Source organism: Alligator mississippiensis, chromosome 3 (assembly GCF_030867095.1).
Source record: "Alligator mississippiensis isolate rAllMis1 chromosome 3, rAllMis1, whole genome shotgun sequence".
NCBI classification, from domain to species: Eukaryota; Metazoa; Chordata; order Crocodylia; family Alligatoridae; genus Alligator; species Alligator mississippiensis.
Window position 1 is genome coordinate 28,040,295 of NC_081826.1, and position 18,653 is coordinate 28,058,947.

An 18,653-nucleotide genomic window follows, 5' to 3' on the forward strand; every position below is an offset into this window, starting at 1 on the left:
TGATGGTGTGTTTCAGGTGGGGGGTCAGTTCTACTAGGTTTTTTGGGATTGTCTCCTTCTTAGTTAGATTAAAATAAGTGGTGGTATTTCCCAAAATGCCACCTTTTTGATACCAGAATGTGTTATCACAGTATATTGTGCAGACTTCCCTTCTCCCTCGTCTTTCTTACATGAGGAATAGATAGTAAATGATGTTGACATTTAACTCAAATGCCCAGTGACAAAAATTTAACACCTCACTGAGATAAATGGGGCAGTTAACATGTCTGTGCTATTGTTCCAGGTTCTCTGCATATTTATATGGATATCTCTACATGGGTTATACTCCATCATAATTTGGTTTTCTTCACAACTATAACCGCTGAAGACATTTTTTCCCCCCAATGAAACCTGTGATTCTTCAGAATTAGATACTAGTTTATTCTAGATACCTGTGGTACTGCCTGGTTTCAAGGATTTTTTTAAATGAAATAGTAGTGGCTCTTTATCTTTAAAAGCACAGAGATTGTCTCATTAATATATGTGTATGGTCTATGGCTTCTACTGGAAGTCTTAAAAGAAAAATACAAACATGTTTTGTTAAAAACAATGGCTTTCCATTGTTTGGTTCCTCTTTCCATCTCTGCCAGTTCTGAAGCACTAAACGCCACCTCCATCTGGAAAAGCAGACAGGCAGTATCCCTTTGAAACCAGAATTCTCACTTTATAAATAATAGCAGTGAACAGATGCTTCCAAGGTTGCTTTTTTAGTATTCACTTCTTCTCTTACACTATATTTAAAAACTTTGCCAGTCAAAGGAGTGAGTGATTTCATTTTGGAATTCCTGTTGCCCAATATTTATATTGCTCACTGTCACCACGACACCTGATAGAGTTATAGTTGTCGAAGAAGAGCAATCATTATTGTTGAATATGTATTATTACATTTTTTTATCACTCTGTTTTTAGCCTGGGAGCAACAATACAGTTCTCCTGTGATGAAGACTACGTGCTTCAGGGTTCCAAAAGTATCACTTGTCAGAGGATAGCTGAAGTTTTTGCTGCATGGAGTGATCACAGACCTGTGTGTAAAGGTAAAGATACTTTCTTTTACTAGTATTAAGACTTAATAGTTTTCACAGTTCTTGTACCATGTTATTTTGCCCTTGAAGTCTAATGATATTACATTGACATGCATTTAAATATAAACAGTGCTTTTTCCACATTTCCTTACTTCCTTAATGAGGAAGGGGTCACTTTTCATAATGGATTTGGTTTAACTTGGGTGTTATGTACATCATTTGCTTATCTGTTTCTTGGATGACATCTGATAAAATGAACTGGTGATCTCAATTACCTTCATTTCTTTAAATTGGAGCCTCCTTCAATACTTGACAGACTGATGGAAAGAATTAATTATAGTAAACATTTAAAGTGACAGCAATTAAGTGACTTATGCTAGAAAGGACAGGCTTCAAATTGGCAGTTATTTTGTATGCAATCAGTAGTTCATAATGAATGAGCATTGCCGATTTCAAGAAAGAACTTCATGAATATTTGAAATCCAAAAAGAAAGACTAGGCTTTTAAACATCTGATGGAAAGGTTAGAGGTTAGAATTTGGATTCTTTCTTGAACTCTGCAGCCCATAATAAAAGAATGTTTCAAATTTAAGCATTTTGGGTCAATGGGAAAGTGAACATTAATTGGGATATTTTGTTAGATAGCCACACTTTGCAAAGTATGTATTCTATTAGATTATATAATTTTATAAATTGCCAGGAAACTTAAACGACAGTATTGGCAAAAAAAGAGCATTGCATCTGGTACCTTATTTTGTCACTGTTCCAATGCCAGTTGTATGTTATTATCATCACTTTTCTTTTACATTGAAAATCGATGCTAAAATTTGGTCAAATGTTATCAACAGCAGTGTTATAAACATCTGATGCATGTATGCCATTTAGGAAGTTCCAAAAGGTATTACCAATTAGCTAGCTTTTCAGTTAGATGGCCTTCAGTAACTGTTGGCAAATACATTTTTTCCCATTTCTGTGTGGTTTGTCTTCTGAAGCAGAGCAATAGATTCCTAAGGAAATTAGTATGAATTTAACAAATATAACAGTATAAAAGGAAACCAGTACATTGGATTCATCCTTGAAATTTCCAGAAATGGAATTGCAGTTCAGTCAGTTCATAAACTTTTGAATAGTAATGTAAAATAAAGAGGGAGCTTAACTGCCAAGGTAAACTATAGTTAAGCTAAAAGGTACAAAAGTCGGTGATTGTTTTGAAGGTTAGCAATGATGATCATCCCTGCATCTATATATAGTAATCATATTAATGAAATATCTCATAAGATGCCATTAACGAACTCATGGATAGAATATGTAATTGATAACCTGATAGACAGTGTCATTCATTCACTTCTTTATGTTTGACTACTTAGTTAAAGTAGTACATTCTTTACGCAGAACAGGTGATGCATATTAAAAAAGTTATTAGCAATTAATATAGAGGCATATGGTAAAAAGACAAATAGACAGATGGTATAGACATGGCAGTTTGTCAAATAGTACATACTTTATAGTTTTCATTAGTTGCATTAAAAGCACTGATTTAAATGCCTTTGACATGATTTTATTTGTCCTTTTTATTAATGAGCAGATTTTATTAGACTTAAACTTATTAAAGACTCAAGAATGTAGACTTAATTTTTGCATACACTAATGATGATTGACAGCTTGACATCTTATGCATGAGGTGTAGAAAGAGATACTCCAAAGGACTAGTTAGAAGGTGCATCTGATGCTCTTTTTTGAGATTTCACCCAGTATTCTCAAGCATCATTTTATGTCTTCCCTAGATATCAGCCCTATGAGTGTTTTCATTCATTTATATAAATGATCTATTTGAAAAAGCAGCTGAATTACACTTTTGAAAAATGGCAATTTGAATATCAACACTTAGTTACATTAATGTTGTGGGGTTGCACTGCAAAATTTTAAATTGGAAGTTACTGATTCTATTAGATGCATTTGATTCAGCAACATAAATCCTCACAACTTGTTCTCACAGGACAGATGAGTGGCTGAGTATAAATCTTCCTGCCAGAAATGAAAGATTAACTCACTTTAGGAGTTATCATATAATACCAGCTGGAACTGGCATAGGATCATATTCATGAAAAAGAAAGTTGGAATGAGTCTGAAGCATTTCTGCAGCAGAAATAAAATAGAACTCTGGAAAACGAATGTGACACATCACTTGCAAAATGAAGGCAAATATTGCAGATTATGAACTTTGTTTAGTCCTTAAGGGAAATATAATTTTAAAGTTAATATTTTCATAAGGAGGGGGGCATGAAGATGACTAATTTCAGAACCTGTTTGCCTCTGACAGGCCTCTGAGGAAGTGGTAAAGTTTATTGGAAGTCTTGATAACAGTGAATAACAACCAATAGCATAGCTAGGGTTGGATAAACAGGGTTCCAGTCTGTTCTTCTTCAGTATTTCATTGCAGTATGAAAGCATATTCAGCCTCTTTATCGTATGGACATTTTTTTTTTTTATGGAAACTGGCCAAATTTTAAATCTTTCCAAGATAAGATCCTTGATGTGAACTTTACCCTCTCCAAATTTTGGTGATTTTTACATACAAGCTTTTGACACCAACCCATATCTGCTATTAATGAACAATATAGTGTTCTCCTACACTTTTTTTCAAGGCACTACTGTATTAAAGAGCTGCAACTCTTGAATGATGTATCACATAGAATATATTTTCATCTGAAATCTGGATGCATAGTCTTGCATACAAACAGTAATTCTGGAAATCATAAGATCTGTGGGGATGTTCAAATCTGAAAGGACCTAGCCTGACATTATAATATAAAGCAGTTTTGGTCATCGATACCTCTTGGAATTTCAAGAGCTGTTCAGGATTAAAGAACAACTCTCGATCTTACAGACCGTTTTGTCTGAGTTTCAAGAAATGCATGTACTAACAGAGAACTCCTACACCCCCCACATCTATTACACCATAAAAGCCATATGTATTATGATCACCTCACCCTGATCTGGATTGAACCTTTGTCAACCTGGTTAAATCCAACTCTTAATTGGGGCCAAACACTGGGAAACCACATATTGGGTATGTCTATAGGCTCATTAATGTGCTGTAAGAACTGTGCATTAAATTTAGCACTTGCAAAAGGAAGTATTAAATAAATGTGCAGTAGGCTGTCCTACTGCACATTACCATGATAGCACATTTTTTCTGATGGTTAATGTGCAGTAGACTAATACTACTGCACTTTAACGTAATAGTACAGTTTTTACTGTGACACTGTAAAGCAAAGACAATTAGTCTACTGTGCATTAAGCATCTTGTGTAGACATGCCCACAGTATACCAGTGTGGTTCAGAAAGAGATCTGTGTGTAGTTTGCATACTAATGACAGATGATCTTACGAACTCCCTTTATCCTCACAAATATCTTGAATAAGAAAACAATAATGAAGAGCCTTATGTAATGCTACATGAGTATATCTTAGGCAGAAAAGCAATTGCCTCAACCTGGGAATTTGGAGGAGGGAATAATAGCCCATTGCAAATGGTCTTTCTGCAGAAAAGAACCAGAGATAAGTTAGCAAACTTCCTAGAAAAGTACTCTCATGATAATCTACCCAACAAATAACTATCAAAAACACAAAGATAAAACCATGGTTGCTGAAATGACTCGTATGAGGTACTGGGTTCTTGAATAAAGACCTAATTATGAATCTTTTTTAGAAAGGTTAAATTCCTTCTAGATATCATGTCTTTTTATTAAAATATTTAATGGATTGCCATTGCTAACCTGTCTTTTGTGTTAATTTTTGAGAACAATAATGAATCAAACTTTTGACTTAGATTTGGTGTTTGAGGTGCTGACATTAATAACAAAGAAATTGTTTTTCTATGAAAGTTTTGATTTGGGTACTTTCCTTCAGTTACAGATGTTCAAAGATTATTCCAGATTAGCATTTCTGTTCTTGTTGTTTTGTCTAGCAGCTCTGCTTGGCAGTCTTATTTGCTGATTTTCTGAGTTTAGAGTTTCAAAAGACAGACAGTAACGTGTGTGCTTGATACTTCATTATGGTTTTCTTGTTGTTATTCCTTATCCTCTAATCTATTTTCCCCATGTATGTATTCTGGTAATATATCAGTTTGTTCATTCTGTTGCTTTATGGAATCAGTGGTATATAGGGCACTCACTGAGTGACTGGAGGGGGAGAGGGGAGCACCATTATGCTTCCCCCACTCACCCCCACTCCCACATACACTATTTAGTGCAGCACTGCACTGCTCAGGTCCTGTGGCTGGACAGAGGCAGTGTAGGGCTTCCCTCACTGCTTCAAACCCTCTTGGATCGGAGGGGGTGGAGGGAGGTGGAAGGTCTTCTCACTTTCTTTACCACTCCTACCCTCCAGATACACTGATTGATGCAGTACAGCACTGCCTAGTACAGCTCCTATGGCCAGACAGGAGAAGAGCATAATTTCTCTGCTGCAGTAAAGACTCCTGGCAGGAGGGGTATCTTGGCACTCCTTCATAGTTGGTGCCTGGGAGGCACCTGTCCTAGCCGCCTGCGGAGGGTTTGGGATTGAGAGTATGGTTGGGAGTAGAAAGGTAAGAAAGGTTTATTGACTTAACAAAAACACAACTACGCATAGTAACAAGACAAACAATGACAGACAAAAGCAGTTTGCGTTGGCAACTTATTGGCAGTCCCCTTTGATGCCTAATACACAGCAAGTTTCTCTTTCCACAAAGTTCAGCGAAGTCAGGTGTCCCCAATCAGCACTATCCGAGGGGTACTGGGAAGGGCCCTGGAATGTAGTTCTTAGGCTCCTTGAGGTCCACGGGCCCACTGATTCAGGCAACAGCTAACTAATCCTTTCCACAGAGCTGTATCTTCCTTCAGAATGATTTCCGGATATTCCAGCCAATTTAAAGCTTCTGAATGGTTCTGATAACGTACAACTGCTTAGATTCCTTTTACTTGAACTGTCCTTAGACTGACCAATAGCAGTACAAGCCTTGCATTCCTTTGATAAGGTAATTTTAACTATGCCACAGGGCCTTAGAACTTCAAGGCTTTGCTAAATTTACTAGGCTTTACTTTATACAAGGCCTCACTACATCTTAAACTTCAATTAGGCTTTTAGCAACAACATATAGCTTAATATCTAAACAAATACAGAAAAACACTTAGTCTAATCTTCATAGAGCCTTCAGAAACCCCCCAAAGAGGCTGAAGGGTGACCCTCTGCAGCAATGAAAAAGGCAAGCAACAAGCAACAGAGTAGGCTCCTGCAGCAGTCGGCACGAACCAAGCACAAAGCTCAGGGACTCCATCTGATGACAATCAGCTGCAGAATAAGGGACAGGACTGAGTCTCCTCTGGGGCAGTCAGTGGCAGAGGGTCAGCAGCACAGGCAGCTCCCAGGGGTTGTTGCTCCAAACCCCTACTCCAGATGACTGGCCAGGCACCCCACATGCCTCACAGCTTGCTAATCCTGCTCCGAGTGCCGGCCTGCACCCCGAGCTCCCAGGGATCATCATCCTGGTGCTCTGCTGCTCCTCAGGATCCCAGTGCCTTGCCTGCTGCTGTCCCACATCCCCAGGGAAGGTGAGGGGTTTCCTCAACTCACTGGCCCAGCCAGTTCTGGATAAGGATGTTGCCTGCACTCCTGGCCGCTACCTCTTCTCCATAGTGGAGTGGGGGACTGACTGCCACCCCTAGCCTCCAGGATGCCTGGCACATCCAGCACACTGCGATGGGTCCTTGGGGTACCAGCTGTCTGCCCCAAGCCCTGGCAGCTGCTCCCTCTCTGCTGCAGGGCTGGAGGCACGGCTGACTGCCACTGCCTTCTTCTCCCAGGGCCTTTGAGGCTCTTCAGAGAGGTCTTTCTGCTCCCTCTGCTGGGTCAGCTCACCCCAGCTCTTCTTAGGCCTCCTGCATCATTCCCCAAAGTCACTGTCAGCAGCTCCCACACGCCAGTTCGGCTGCTGCTTTTATCCCCTCTGGCAGTCCCTCCCTGGCTTGCAAACCGGCCAACCAGGGCTCAGGGTGGTGGGGCCCCCAACCCTGACCATCTCCCTTCCATGCAAATGAGGGTATTGAAAACCCCTTCTTTCAATTGGCTTCTCCTTTTCCATAGGGCAGGTCTCCCCTGCTCCACCCTTGGGGTCGCTCAGAGTTCACCCGCTCTGTTTCTAGCCCAGGGTAAGTATCTCAAGCCAATCTGGTGAGCCCACACTGGCAGTCTGTTACAAAGTATAGTCTATGCTAAAAAAAAACCCTGTAGCTAAAGTACAAAAAAAGAACCAAAAAGGACAAGTACGATTTTGTTCTCCTTGTTTGTATATTGAACATTGAAAATCTGCTCCAGCACAGTAATGATCTTCATCCATGTTTCAGTTTCCATATTCATGTTAACTTAGCAGCTGTTCAGCTTTAAACTTGGTTATAACCCTTTAGGGTGCGTCCACACATGCAGGCATGTGCACTTTCTGAATTGTGCAGCACCCCAGCAGAAAAGCTTTCAGCAGCTCACATAGGAGCGGCACAAATTTGAGCCAGAGATTTTTGCTTCAGCGCACGTGCCCAGACATGCATTCTGGTATGGGCCAAGTTGTGCCACTTAGGGCAAAATAACGCTGCCCAACTACTCCCAAATCTTCAGATGGGGGAGCTAGAGCCTGAGGCCATCACCTGTGCTGGCCCCAGCAGTATAAAAATCTGCCCTGTGCTGGCCCCACAGAATAAAAAGCTGCCCTGGCAAGTAGCTCAGGGCTACTTACTCTCACAAGCTTCTGGGACCTGGCCAGTTGGTATCTGGGGACACTAGCCCCTGTGCTAGCTGGACTGCTGAAGTAGCCCTAACCAAGAGTTCCCTGCACCCTCTACCCACTACAGCAGTCTGGCAGTGGGGGCTACTGCCTGGCTGTGACCTGCTGCCACCTGTGACAGCATGTGGCCCCACGGCTGCATGCCTGCCAGACCTGGATGGGGATGGCACAGCCACAGCAGAGGCATCTGCACCTCTGGGCCAGCTGCCAGTGGGCTGTGGCTGCATAGCTGGCCTTTGTGTGGCACCACCCTGCCATTTGGGCAGCTATTACCTGAAAGATGTTCCAGGTACGGTGGTCTGCTTTGAACTGTTAAAGCATACCCACCTGGCCCCAAGTGACCAGGAGGTCAGCCACCTCCAGCTGGGTCCCAGGTGCAAAATCTCTGATAAAAAAAGAAAAAAAAATCCCAAATTCACTGTTCAAAATACCCACAAATCCATGTTCTTCCACAATTAAAACAACAACAACAAAAAAAACCTATATATATCTAGAGAGAGAGAGAGAGTTTCATAGTTTCATAGTAGCTAGGGTCAGGAGGGACCTGAACAGATCATCTAGCCTGACCCCCTGCCACAGGCAGGAATGAATGCTGGGTTCACAAGACCCCAGACAGGTGATCGTCCAACCTCCTCTTGAATTTTCCCAAGGTAAGGGCGAGGACCACTTCCCTGGGAAGTTGGCTCCAGATTTTGGCCATCCTAACTATAAAATATTGCCTTCTGATCTCTAACCTAAACCTATTCTCCATCAGCTTATTACCATTGTTCCTTGTCACCCCAGGTGGTGAGAGACATCAGTTGGACAATGTTTTATTGATATATTTACAATTTTAAAGCAATTTGGAAGCCTACCAGTGTCTCTATCGTCATAATAAAATAAATTATAAATATCTATATGTTTTGATGTTTGCTTTTTGTTTTCTTATCATAGAAAAGTTAGAGCTCCCCCTGACCACTTCAATAACTAGGTTGTGGGGACAGCTGCTCTTAAAGCCACAGCTCCTGCCAGCAGACCTTGTCCTGTCTGGCAGCTGGGCACAGTGGGTGTGTAATGGGGAGATGTGGGGGTCTCCAGGTGCAGAATAGGAAGGGGTGTGGGAGAATGTGTGGATGGGTGTGGAGAGATGTGGGGGGGGCATGGGGCATGTGTGTAGGGATTGTGGGGGAACTGTGTGGGGGTGCTGCTCAGGAGGGGTGGGCCCTCAGCCCCCGCCCCAGGGAACAAACCCCCAACACAGCACATGGACTGGTTCCTCCCACAGGACCACAGCCCCCCTTTATGGCCTACATGCCCCCCTGCAGGGCCCTCATGAGCCCCCCACATGACCCACAGCTCACCTGCAGCAGCAGCACCAGTCATCGGGGCTCTTGGGGCCTTCCTGGCACAGCCTCCCCCACGCAGTGCGTGGCAGTGCAGCTCGCTTGCAGCCACCTGGTGTCTGCTGCTGCCTGTGCCAAATTCTGCAGCCTGGTCCAGCTCAGCTCAGGGCCATGAACTTTTGGGCAGCTCTGGGCTGCTTGGGTTGTCGCCTGGGCCCCTGTGCCACTCACCCATTGCACCAGGCTGGGTCCTGCATGCACAGGCCCCATGCTCCATTGGGCTAGGCCTGTGCATGCAGGATCTAGCCTGGCATGACAGGAAGCGCTTGTGAGTTGTGTGGGGCCCTGGGTCACAGCTAAAGCAACTCAGAGCTACCTGAAGGCACATGGTTGCACACTGATCCAGGGCCATGTGATATGGCAAGACAGCACTGTGTGCCAGGTGGCCAAAGCTGAGTCACACTGCCCTGCACCATGCAGGGGGCCTGTGCTAGGAGTCCTTGAGTGCCCCAATGGCTGCTGCTACTGTGGGTGAGCTGTAGGCTGGGGGGGGGAGTGGGAGGGCATGTGGGCTGTGCAGGGGGCAGGCAAGGGACCCACCCCTCCTGAGCTGCCCCCACTGCAGGCCTCAAACTGCTTTGAGACACAGCAAGAGGCACATGTAGACTCATCTGGATCCACCCTTAGAGTTATAACAGTCCAGAGTTTAAAAAGGCTGTGCAACAACACAAATAATATCTGGTTTTATTTATTTTTGTTTTGCAAATGTATCATAATACTCTTTTTATATGTTAATTTCTGAACTTTGCTATACTTCATGTAGCAAAAGGTTTGAGCTTTGTCCCCCAAAGAGCTTCTAGTGGGCAGTGTGTTTGACTTATTTCACATTGGCACCAAATGTATGAACATAATTAAATATTTAGCTAGAATAAAGTAACATTATATTTTACCTGAACCAACAATGGGAAATGAATTCCAAGTTCAAGCATCTACTCAATTCTATATTGGCCTTTTGTGTATTGTAATTCATGTTATCTATAATGAAATAGACGTTATACAATCCCTGAAACACGCAGGGACAATCTTAACGCTTCTTTTCGGTTGTTCGGTCAGAATAAAGTCAAGCTTCCAATATCACATTACAAAGTGTGCGTGCATGTGTGTGTGTGTGTAATTTCACCAAAACACTGGATTTTGATTTTTCACCAAATAATTTCAAGGTAAATATATATAAGATAAATATGTTTACCTTGAAATTATTTGGTGAAAAATCCTTGTAAATTTCTAATTATCCTCTGTCCTTATATGATAGAATTAAGTCATTCTTTATTTTTTTTTCTAATGCGGGGAGGGCATGTGGGCATCTTCCAGTTAAGACACAGCAGTAACCCAGGACCTCTTCCCAAAAACCATTATAAACTTACATTTCCGTTATTGAATCTATGTATTTATTAGATTTATATGGTAACTTTCCCCAAAAAAGGTTCAGGGTGGCTTACCGTAAAAGAAACAGAAATATAGAAACAGGATAAAACAGGTATGCAATCCAATTAAACTCAATGGGATTATTTATATAAGTCATAATTCTGCACTTGAATAAATGCTTGAAGAATAGTCTTCCAAAAAGTATTCCCACATATGTGGTCATAGCAGCACTTGGAAATAGCCATAAAAGATTAGATTAGTGATCCATCTAGTGCTGTGACTGACAGTGGCCCATTATTTTTTTTCTCTCATGGTAGACAATTAGTGCCTTACCTCTGCTCTGTATTATGAAGCTCTATTCTTTATTTTAATTTTTAAAAATGCTTCCTAATGGAACTGTTAATATTCAGATAGCTATATAAAAAGTCTATTCCTTATTGGAATCATAAACTCTTAATCCATCTGATCTTTTCTGGAGCTAAATTTACAAGTGTTAAAACTGTAGCCATTTTTGTTCAATTTTGATGTCCTTGATAGTATAATAAAATGTTAGCATTGTCTCCTAAGTGACTTTCCCCTACCCTTCATTTTGTCTTTTTCTATTCTAGCTTGTCTTCTCTTTAAATCAAACAATCCCTAATATTTTCAGTGATGCCCATGTCTAGTTCCTTTAAGGATATAGTTATTTAGAGTCTAGCACTGATTCTGAACTGCGGTGCCACCGTGTGTGAGGAAGTAAATACTTTCTTACCCATTTAAGCACCCTCCACCTGCCCCAGCTCTTCCAGCAGCATGTGCGGCTGCTTGTCTGGGGACTGTTTCTTTCCCCTGCCCTTCCCTGCCCCCAGGCAGCCCCAATGCTGGACCCCCCTCTCTCGTGCTCCCAGCAGCACGTTCTGCTGGGAGCAGGTTGCTGGGCAAACACAAGGACAGAGACACACTTTGTAGCCTGGCTCATCATCTCCACTCTTCCCGGGCTCCACTGGATGGGGCCATGAGGGTGGCTGTAAGCATAAAGATCCTGCAGGTGCAACAGACCAGTGGTGGAGAGGAGGCAGACAATGGAAAGAGCAGGGTGTGACAAGGTTAGGTCCTGCCCTTGCTACCCTTAAATGGCATCAGCTAGATCATTGACTATCAACTTTTTATAGCCTCAAGGTCCCGCTCCATATCTTTTCTGAATTTAGATATCATAGAATCATAGAATCATAGAAGTAGGGTTGGAAAGGACCTTGTAGATCTTCAAGTCTGACCTCCTGCCTGGGCAGGAGGGAAACTGGGCTCAAGTGACCCCAGCCAGATAGGCATCAAGCCGCTTCTTAAAGACCCCCAGGGTAGGAGCCAGCACCACTTCCCTTGGAAATTGGTTCCAGATCCTAGCTGCCCTAACTGTGAAGTAGTTCCTATGGATGGCTAATCTAAACCTACTCTCCAACAACTTGTGTCTGTTATTCCTTGTTATCCCGGGGGGCGCTAGGGGAAACAAGGTCTCCCCCAACCCCTTCTGGTCCTCCCTAGTCAGTTTATAGATGGTCACCAGTCCCCCCTCAGCCTTCTCTTGTGAAGGCTGAATAGGTTCAGGTCCCATAGCCTTTCATTGTAGGGTCTGCCCTGCTGTCCCCGGGTCATGCGGGTGGCCCTCCTCTGGACCCTCTCAATGTTGTCCACATACCTCTTGAAGTGGGGCACCCAGAACTGGACACGGTACTCTAGCTGTGGCCTGACCAGTGTGGTATAGAGGGGGAGGATCACCTCCTTGGCCCTTCTTGAGATGCACCTGTGGATGCACGATAGGGTCCGGTTAGCCCTGCCGACCGTGGCCTCGCATTGTCGGCCCATGTTCATCTTGGAGTCAATGATGACTCCAAGATCCCTTTCTGCCTCCGTGCTCTCAAGAAGGGAGTTGTCCATCTAGTTGTCCAAGTGTGCTGCTGGTTACTACTGCCCAAGTGCAGCACCCTGCACTTGTCCGTATTGAAATGCATCCTGTTTTTGTTAGCCCACCCTTGCAACCTATCCAGGTCTTTCTGCAGTCTTTCCCTCCCTACTAGCATGCCCTCCTCACCCCAAATTTTGGTATCATCAGCAAATTTGAACAGGTTGCTTTTCACCCCATTGTCCAAATCGCTGATAAAGAAATTGAACAGTGCAGGCCCAAGGACCAAGCCCTGGGGGACTCCGCTGCCCACTTCCCCCCAGGTCGAATATTACCTGTCCACCACCACCCTCTGAGTATGACCCTTTAGCCAATTAGCAATCCATCCGACTGTGTAGGCATCGATGCCACAGTCGCCTAGTTTTTTAATGAGGATGGGGTGAGAGACAGTGTCAAAGGCCTTGCTGAAGTCCAGAAAGACTACATCCACGGCGACACCTGCATCCAGTGCTTTTGTGACCTGATCGTAAAAGGCAATCAGTTTAGTCTGACATGACCTGCCCCTAATGAAACCGTGCTGGTTGCCCCTGAGCATCATCCCCAATCCCGGCCCATCACAGATGTGCTCCTTGATGATCTTCTCAAAAAGTTTCCCCAGGATTGAGGTAAGACTGAGGGGCCTATAGTTGCCTGGGTCCTCCCTCCTCTCTTTCTTAAAGATGGGGACCACATTGGCTATTTTCCAATCATCTGGCACCTGGCCCAAGCACCACGAGCGCTCGTAAAGCCGTGCCAAGGGCCCAGCAATAACCCCTGCTAGCTCCCTCAACACCCTGGGGTGGAGAGCATCTGGACCTGCTGACTTGAACACGTCCACCCCTCCAGAAGCACTCTAACCCGGTCCTCCTCAACCTTAGGTCTTGATGCATTCCCCTCCAGTCCATTTTGAAACACGGTGGGGGAGTCCTGGTCCCTACACAAGAAAACAGAGGTGAAGAATTTGTTAAAGATGTCTGCCTTCTCCTCTGGTGCAACCACCAGATTGCCCAGTGCATCTTGCAGGGGCCCCACATTTCCCAGTGCCTTCTTCATCCTCCCTATATATTTGAAAAAGGACTTTTTATTATCTTTGATCTTGGACGCTAGTCCTAGCTCTATGTCTACCTTAGCTTTCCTAACAGCCCCCCTACAGGCCCGAGCAGTGGAGGTATACTCTTCTTTGGAGATATCCCCTGCCTTCCACCAGGTGTACACCGCCTTTTTGGCAACCAGGCATTCCCAGACTTCCTTGGTGAGCCATGGAGGCTTTCAGGCACTCTTGCCCCCCTTGTTTCTTGTTGGGATTGTCACTCCTTGGGCCCTGAGTATCATCTCCTTAAGGAACGACCACTCATCTTGGGCATTGAGTTCCCCTGCCCTTGAGAACCCCAGTGCCTCTCCCACCAATCTCCTCAACTCGTTGAAGTTGGCCCTCTTGAAGTCTAGGGCTTCCACCTTGCTGCAGGCCCTTGACACCCTGCACTGGATAATGAATTCCAGCAAGCGATGATCGCTGTCACCCAGGTGGTCAAGGACCTGGAGCCCCCTTACCAGATCATCGCCTGTGGCCAGGACCAGGTCCAACAGGGCATTTCCTCTGGTGGGACTGTGCACCTCCTGGGTTAAGTGGAGGTCCTGTATCTCGGCCAGGAACTTCCTGGAACGGTCCGACCAGGCTGACTGCTCCTCCCAGCAGATGTCCGGGTAATTTAGATCACCCATGACAACTACATCCCTTGCCTTAAGTGCCTCTGCACGCTGGCCTGAAAATTCCTGGTCCAGCTCCTTCCCTTGGTTGGGGGGTCTGTAGTAGATCCCCACCGTTAAATCCCTCTCCCCACGACCCCCTTGTATCTTGACCCAGAGCACTTCAGCTGGCCCCTCTTCTGACCCCATTTTGCTGGCAGAAGATGTGTATTGCTCTTTGACATAAAGCGCCGCACCCCCTCCCTTCCTTCCTTCTCTATCCCGCCTGTAGAGCCTATAACCCCTATAGATAAGCCTATAGCCCCTATAGATATAGCTCACTGCTTTTCTGCTGGGGTGCTGCACAATTCAGAAAAGTTCTGCTGGAGGGATGCCTTGAGGCTAGAGAGGTTGAGAACCACTGGGCTAATGACATATCTCCATATTTCAAATTACTTTGCTTTACACTTGAATATTTTCATTTTTTACAATGATCCCAACCAGCTGACTTTTTAAAGTTCATCTGGAATTACAGTCTCCTTTATTACTAACTAATATTAATGATTGGATGACAACACATTTCAAAACACATGTTAAAATAAAACAAACTAATTTTTTCTTTAGGTTTTATATCATGTGGATGTAATATTTATGATTATTAGAGCAAGCAAAAAGTCTGAAAAATGCTTTAAAACAATTATTCTTCAAGACAGAGACACACACACATACACATACACATACCACAGACACACACCTCCCTTTCCCTAGTAATCGCCTGACATATCAAAAGACAACCCTGTTTTAAGTATAGATGTTATTAACCTGATATTTTTACCTATTTAATTTGCTTTTCTAATATATACTTTCTGCATGGTCACCATTAATATGTTTTGGTAATTTGTGTGCTTTTAATAAGTGGACACAAATGTATTAATTGTAATAAATTAAAATATATGGCTGTTTATTAGTAAAACTCCGGGTGGGGATGGCGGGGAGGCAGACATTATTTCCCAGTCCAGGAAATTCATTTGCATATGCTTCCGACACATGAGTGATTAGTCACTATATTGACTTCTCTGACTGCTCACAAAGTGTAAAGTTAAGCCTTTGCATGTTTGCCAGATTGGGGTCCTACTTATTTTCCCATCGTGTATTCAATGTATGCTATCAGTATGATCAATGGCTTTGTTACAAGGACAACTTGCTTAGTCCAGACAATTATTTACTTAAAAAAAAAACAACTCCTAAAATATTTACCAGCAGAAATGTTTCCCTCTTACTAACATGGGATGAGAAAATAAATATCCAGAATGGTTGATTAAACTTTTTTCCTTGTGTCTACCCGTCCCGCATGAATGAGCTTCTGTGAAACATTTCTGAGTGATTTTCTTTATGTATCTAATTGCTGGCAAATTAGCAAATACAAATTCAACCTGCTGTGTAACAGGAAGATTAGTATTTTTGCAGAGTTGATCCATTATTATCTGAAAAGTAACAAAGTTTTTGTGAAATAATTATTTTTGCCTGGAGAAGCCAAAGGAAATCTGCTTTCTTGCTATTTTTACCATTATCACTTAATATTAATCTGATGGGTTTGGGTTGTTTTTTTTTTTACTTCAAATCGTGAAACACAGTCCAAAAGGTGCAACTGTGTCTACACTTGTTTTTTCATTCACGAACATTTTTCACATTACGCCAAAGGAAATTCCTTAACAGTAATTTATTAGACCAACTTAAATAGTTGAAAAACATTTTTTAGCAAGCCTTTGGGTTTCAAAACCCTTTGTCAAGCTGAGGAAGTCTCTACAGTTCGTGTGTGCTCTTCCTGGATGGAATGAAAAGTAAAGAAGCCAGAGGCTTCTACTAGTAAATATTAGTATAGTAAAGTAAATAGTAAAGAATTAGTAATTCTTTACTATTCATTCCTTCCAGGAAGAACACACACCAACTAGAGACTTCCTCAGCCTGACAAACAGTTTTTAAATCCAAAAGCTTGCTAAATTTTTTTTTTCCAATTATTTACATTGGTCTAATAAAAGATTCACCCAAAGAACCTTGTCTGCCTATGTTGTTAGACCAATACAGCAACAGCCTACACCCCTTTTGGTATTCCAGTTATATTCAGGCAACAGAATGGTGCCATCTATCATTTTTCTTCTGCTACCAGGTCCATAGATCACCTAATAAGCAGTGAGAATATTAGTGGTTGTATATCACAGTGACATCTCATGGTTAATAGGAATTTGCATGACAGGAGAAGGTAATAAGAAGGGTGGAAGTGGTTATTACTGTTGTTGTAACAATAGTCCCATTATTAAGCTATTATGTGTACAAACCCCTGCTAAGCTATGATGTATGCCATTACATCCAGTTCAGCATTCAATCTCCAAGAGTGATCCGTACCAAAAGATTCAGAAGACAGTGAATGAATAAGAGAAATCCACCTCTTCCGTTTCCCTTTATGAATAAATAATGGGAAATGACACTTTTTAGTATAGTTTTTCCACCCTCGTAGACAGTCATTAAACTGTTGTCTCTGAATTCTATTTTTTCAAGAGCTTATATATCCTATAGAAATATCAAAATATTTTAATTTCCATAGATACTTAGAATAATTTGTATGGCATATTTTATTTTTTTCTAAAATCGTAATTATATACCCTTCTGTAAATTTTATATATATATATATATATATATATATATATATATATGTGTGTGTGTGTGTGTGTGTGTGTGTGTGTGTATGTATGTATGTGTGTGTGTGTCATGGTGAACAATTATGAATATATTGGTAGTAGATGTTCCTTCTTAACCTTGAAGCATGAGGATTTAGAGATCTAATTTTTTTTTTACCATTCTTACATAACCATGAATATTTTTATTACCTGTATAAATCTTTAAATCTTCAGAATAATCTGTGGAAGGAGTTACCCAGGTTGTGTTACATTTAAAAAAAATCTTTTCATTGATTTTAAATGTAATTTGATGCCTTCTGGTTCTTGTAATATGCAGTGGATAAACAGGAATGACTGACTTAATCTCTCTATATTATTTAATAATTGATATCCCTAAATAATGTCCATTTTGATTAGTCCCTTATAGTATTAAAGAGTCATAAACACTTCAGTTTCTTCTCAAAGCAAGGCCTTTTCTGGCCTCTGTTGTGTTAGTTCTAGTCAGTGGTATTGCTAGTAGCGGCTTTCATATTTCCATTGCATCTTCACTGAGTCATTTTGACGTACGACTGACCTAGAATGGAAATTTTGTTCTAGTACAAAAGTTCTCAGACTTTAATATGTAGTGTATTTCCACTTAAGATTTGAAAGCACTTTGTGCACAACCTTCCCTGATTTTTATCAGAATACAGGTTTCCCTTGATTTATGCAGGTTCTTTATATGAGAATTCGCTCTTATGCGATGAGCATATTTAGACCCATAATTTGTTATATGCAAGGTAAATTTGCTCTTATGTGATCAGCATAGATGCCTCCCTGCCCAAGCAGGTAAGTCTGTGGGGGATGGGGAAAAGGCCATGGTCCCACTCACCCCAGCCCCAGCTACAGTAGACCTGGGAGCAGCCAGCGCCAGCTGCCTGCAGCTGCTGGCCTGCACCATCCTCCGCCTGTCCCCCCATGCCTGGGCTCACCCCAGCTCCTGGGCTGTGCTGTGGTGCACGTAGCTGATGTTGGCTGCTCCTGGGGCCACTCCAGCACGGGTTGGAGTGAGCACAGACAAGCAGAGCCCTGGGCAGCCCACCACACAGCACTCACCCCAGCCCTGGCTGCAGTGGCCTCGGGAACAGCTGACACCAGCTGCCTGCACCAGGGCACAGCACAGCCCAGGACCAGAGGTGAGTGGAGACAGGCAGAGAACAGTGCAGACAAGTGGCTGCAGGCAGCTGGGGCCAGCTGTTCCTGGGGCCGCTGCATGTGGGGTTGGGGTGAGTGCTGCTCTGTTCCTTCTGCTTTGCTTCCTTTTGCAGCCCCGGGAGCAGCACCCTTCTACCTGCCGCTTCCCTAGTCCCAGCCTCACTTCCTCTCTTCCTCCCTCCCTCCCTCCCTCACCACCATAAGAACCTATCTCTATTTGTTAAATTCATTTGAACCCTATCTGAACTCTATTTGTGGGTTCACTTTATGCAAATTCAATTTCTGCACTGTTCTCCAGGAATGCATGTATAGCATAAATCAAGAGAAACCTGTAGCTGGAATTAGGAGTGCACCGATGTATTGGTTGGCTATTGGATCAGTACCAATAAAATAAAAAATGATATTATTGGTCATTGGCTTTTTTTGGTTGTTGTAGCCATTAATTACAACCGTGTGCCTAGAACACCCTGGTGACAGTAGTCTGGTCTCCATGCCCCACCACCAGCCCAAGCCCATGTCAGACTACAGGTCCCAGTGAGCAGCTGGATGGGAAGGGACAG

General features: G+C 42.9%; 1 protein-coding gene across 1 annotated transcript in view; it reads left to right on the top strand.

Annotated features, from left to right (window-relative positions):
- The window catches only part of CSMD3 (CUB and Sushi multiple domains 3), a 1,325,501-nt gene that overhangs the window by 581,386 nt on the left and 725,462 nt on the right, over positions 1 to 18,653 (top strand). The window contains exon 10 of the mRNA XM_014603846.3: positions 949 to 1,073. Coding sequence (XP_014459332.1) covers positions 949 to 1,073 — 125 coding nt within the window. The remainder of the gene's footprint in view (positions 1 to 948; positions 1,074 to 18,653) is intronic.